Source organism: Babylonia areolata, chromosome 14, assembly GCF_041734735.1.
Source record: "Babylonia areolata isolate BAREFJ2019XMU chromosome 14, ASM4173473v1, whole genome shotgun sequence".
NCBI classification, from domain to species: Eukaryota; Metazoa; Mollusca; class Gastropoda; order Neogastropoda; family Buccinidae; genus Babylonia; species Babylonia areolata.
Window position 1 is genome coordinate 5,296,371 of NC_134889.1, and position 5,000 is coordinate 5,301,370.

Here is a 5,000-nt window from a genome sequence, read left to right on the forward strand (position 1 = left end):
CGCGGTAAAGGAGACGTGGCTATCGCCGCAATCACACTGCAACATTTCGCCGTTTTCTCTGGATCTAGATAGATGTACAAGTTTACTTACACCCGGTTGACACGGTCGATTCAATTTCTCTTTTATGTTCATTCTAGTTTTATAGTTTTAAAGTTGATATGAAAATTGAGTATTTTGTTAAACTAATAACACGTAGAGCCAAGTACAAGTACTTCTAAACGTCGTATGAAGTGAAAAGGACTTCATTTTGAGAAAAGTCAAGTCTGGAAATTTTTACGTTTCATCAAGGGTATTAACTCTCATGGTTTATTATTTTTTAACTGTGAATTCCGACTGATTTTGTTGATATTTTTATGTCAGTTTGGGGAATAATCCAGAAAGTGATGAGGCGTTCACAAATCTTTCTCTGAATAATTATTTAACGGTCTCCTTCTCCAACTTTCCATCACATGTTATAGTGTATTGTCAATTGAATATAGGATTGAACGGGCAGGTCAACAACTTGAAACAAAATGGCGTCCTTCGCGTTCGCGAGGAATATGAGCACGCGCTTTGAATATGTTTAAATATGTGTACGCAATTGCTTTTTGCCCATGACCTTCAGGGCTCAGCCAATAGATCTACAAACTCCACTCGTAGTATTGATTTTAGTATTTTTCCGAAAAAGACCACTTGGGCGAATGAACATAGTGAAAGCCCTGTACGCTGAGAGTAAAACACACAAGCTTTTTATGTATTGAGTATAATTTCAAAATGTAATGTTTAAGATGAGAAAGATCAGTTTAAAGCAAATTAACCCCTCTAGCACTAATTACAGATTAATTTCCTTTTTTTTTTTTTTACTATCTGCACCAAAGACATGCACCAGAAATATAACTTCCATGCTTAGCAAAAGAAGTTCCTGTTTGAACAAAAAATGGTAAAAATGACTGCTCTTGTTGTTGTGTCAGAATATCAGATCAAAATGCCAAGTTTAGAGAATAAGAAAAAATATAAATGTAACAGTAAATTCAGTTTGCTTTTTTTTGTGTGCCCATCCCAGAGGTGCAATATTCTTTTAAACAAGATGACTGGAAAGAACTGAAATTTTCCTATTTTTATGCCAAATTTGGTGTCAACTGACAAAGTATTTGCAGAGAAAATGGCAATGGTAAAGTTTACCACGGACACACAGACACATAGACACACACACACACACACACACACACACACACACACAACCGAACACCGGGTTAAAACATAGACTCACTTTGTTCACACAAGTGAGTAAAAAAAATGACAATCATTGTTTTCTGTGACTCTCTACCTTCGGTAATGCGGACTGCAACACACCTCTCGCTCACTCTCACTCACACTTACATACACATTCGACGCACACATGCACACAGACATGTACACACAAACATGCACACACACACACATATACATGTAAAACACACACACACGTATGTTAAACATTCACACAAACACACATACATGCACACACACACACACGTACACACACATATTCACACATACAAGTGCACACACACACAGACACAAGCACAGACAGACAGACAGATAGGCAGGCAGGCAGACAGACACACACTCACCCCCCCCCCCCCCCTCCACGCACCCCCCCCCCCCCCCCACACACACACACACGCACACATATACACACACACCACAACCACAACTGCACCCCACACCACAATTTATATTGCCATCCACTCACTAAATCATTAACAACACGAACATAATCAAAACACGTTAACAAATTAACAACACGCGCCAGTGCCACAAACAACGACAACAACAGCTGTGGAAGCCACAGCAACAGCAATTCAGTTGAAAACATCAGTGACACCAACAGGTAGAACGATAGTGGCAATGTCACCACCGTGTGTGTGTGTGTGTGTGTGTGTGTGTGTGTGTGTGTGTTCGTTCTTTAGTTTAGCGTCTTTTCACTATCATAATAGATGATTAAAAAAAAAAATTTAAAAAGAAAAGAGAAAAAAGGGTTGAGTGGGGGGGGGGGGAAGGTGAGAGGAAAACAGAAAAGGTAGAAAACTACCCCCCCCAAAAAATGCATAACAAACATGCAATTACATTTCACAGTAACAATTCAATAATGATAACAATAATTAGAAACCATTTAACGCAATTCTGATGTACATTAAAGGAATATAGAAATAGGGGGTATGAACTAATATGCCTGTGAAAGTCTGACTATAAGAACCTGGTCAGAAATAACTTCCCCAAAATCATCTGCAGTAAATAGTTATTCTCTTTGAAATATTTGGACAAGACGGTACGTAACTGCTGACAGTGAAACAAACAATGATGCAAGCTGAACTGCTTACCACAGATGAATGTAACATTTTTACTATACTTTGTCTTCAGCGCATCAAATTTTATACGGAAGAAAGTAGATGTTATTAATCTTGTATAGCAAGCTGATGGATTCGGTATCTTTTCTTTAAGATTATTCTCGGGGAATAATGTCCCTTTATGTTTTAAAAACTTTTCCTTCCATCAATTATGAAATCGACCCCATGCTGATTTTTCTAACAAAGCCAGTGTATGCCTCTTTTACAGAAAGACGGACATGTATTTTTGCCGTCGATTTTTCTGAATTTTGTGCTCCTCTTTTAGCTACTTCATCAGCAGTTTCATTGCCATGAATGCCCACATGAGAAGGCACCCAACAAAAACTGACCTCAGTCCCTTTAATCCTCAAACAATGTACAAAATGATATGCCTCAATACTGAACTACGTCAGGTCTTGTTTCAAGGCTAAATAATTCTAGAGCATAAAGTACTGATTTGGAATCAACAAAGAATACTATTTTCGAGAAAACTATTTGATGGCTCACTGAGTAGTTCAGAGCTTGTATAATAGCAATTAGCTCAGCCATGAATATGGAAAGACGTTTTCCAAAAAGTAAGATTTTTCAGCTTTAAAGGCAGGAATATACAAAGCCGCACCAGCATTTTTGTCATCAAGAACAGATCCATCTGTAAATATATGGAGATGATTCTGATATTTCTCTGTGTGTGTATGTGTGTGTGTGTGTGTGTGCGTGGGCGGCGTGCATGAGTCAATGTGATGATGGGAAAAGGGGTGTGAGAAAGAGAGACTGAGGCACAGAGAGAGAGAGAGACAGACAGACAGACAGAGACAGAGACACAGAAAGAGACACTGGGAGACAGACAGACAGAGACAGAGAGAGATGACGATGGAGACAGAGAGTGAGAGAGAGAGAGGAAGACAGACAGAGAGAGAGACAGAGAGAGAGACTGAGAGACAGACAGAGACAGAGACTGAGTGAGAGTGAGAGAGATGGCAGATGTGGTATAGCGTATATGGTTTTGTCCGAACGCAGTGACGCCTCCTTGAGCTACTGAAACTGAAACTGAAACTGAGAGAGAGAGCCGAGACATAGAGAGACAGAGAGAGAGAGAGAGAGACAGAGAGAAAGACTGAGAGACAGACAGACAGAGACAGAGAGTGAGAGAGACAGAGAGAGACAGAAAGAGAGAGAGACGGAGAGAGAGCTGAGACAGAGAGAGAGACAGAGAGAGAGACGGAGAGAGAGCTGAGACAGAGAGAGAGAGAGAGACAGAGAGAGAGAGAGAACCGAGACAGCCTGGAGAGAGACAGAGAGAGAGAGAGGGGGGGGGGCAGACAGACAGACAGACAGAGCATACATACATACAGACAGACAGACAGACAGAGACGGAACTGAGATGAAGAATTCAAACCTGCGGCAGGAATCTGAGGGTAGTGCGAAACTGGTTGCGGGGAAACAGGACAGGGAACCACAGCGTGATGGTGAAAGGTCACGAAAGAGGCGGTCTCCTCCGCAACCTTCTCCTCCTCTCCTCCTGCCCCCCTCCTCTTCCTCTCCTCCAGACTCTTCCTCAGCAGGCAGCAGAGAAGGCAGACGAAGGAGAGAATAAGAATGAAGATGAGCAGTAGGACGAGGCATTTGATGATGTCCTCCGAGTCCATGTCCAGATCCTCAAGCCAGTCCATCTTTTCTTCTTCTTCTTTTTCTTTCTTCTTTGTTTCAGTGTAGTGTTTCTGTAAATGACGATGATGATTTTTTTTCTTTTATATAACATTTTTTTCCACTTTGAGTGATATTAGATACACTCTCACGCACCACACACACACACACACAACACACACGATGATGATGCTGACTTGATGATGACGTTGATGATGATGATAATAATGGTGGACTGGATGACAGATTGGACGCGGGATTATTCATGTATTTAATCAATTGATTTCTCAGTCTGTGTGTGTGTGTGTGTGTGTGTGTGTGTGTGTGTGTGAGTGTGTGTTTCTGTCTTTTCCTTTTTCTCTATCTCTTTGTCTGTCTTCTCTCTCTCTCTTTCTGTTTCTGCATCTTTCACATACACACACACACACACACACACACACACACACACACACACACACACACAAATGAATGCCAGTTGCAATGTCACTTTTTTTTGGTGTCAGTGGTCAGTGAAAAGACATGAACTCTAAAGATCACAAACCATGGGCACTATATACCTGGGGGGAAAAAAGAAAAGTAAAGGAAAAAAAAACGAAAAAAAAAAGGAAAAAAAAACCCAAAACAAACAAACAACCCCCACCCCTCCAAAAAAAGAAAAAAAAGAAAAAAAGAAAGAATATCAGCAGTGTCATGTTCTTTTGGCGAAAAGACACGAACTTTAAAGAGAACACAAGTTTCAAGTTTCAAGTTTTAATTATCCTTTCACTCCAGTTGGAGTATGGAGGATTACTGCAAAATAATCTTTTCATGCCCAGAACAAACATTTCCAAATACACAACAATGTCACATAAAAGTTGAGAAAACACAAATGTATTTTAACTCCAAAAGTATAACTAGGCAACATTTGCAAATCTGATCATCTTACTTACAGCTAAAATGACTTTTTTGCCTCCTTTGAGCATATTACAAAAATTAAAAACCGATTTTGGGGACAAATATTTTTTAGGA

General features: G+C 40.1%; 1 protein-coding gene across 1 annotated transcript in view; it reads right to left on the bottom strand.

Moving 5' to 3' along the window:
* The window catches only part of LOC143289460 (uncharacterized), a 13,552-nt gene that overhangs the window by 7,799 nt on the left and 753 nt on the right, over positions 1 to 5,000 (bottom strand). The window contains exon 2 of the mRNA XM_076598432.1: positions 3,745 to 4,066. Within this exon, the coding sequence (XP_076454547.1) occupies positions 3,745 to 4,018 (274 nt within the window). The 5' untranslated portion in view covers positions 4,019 to 4,066. The remainder of the gene's footprint in view (positions 1 to 3,744; positions 4,067 to 5,000) is intronic.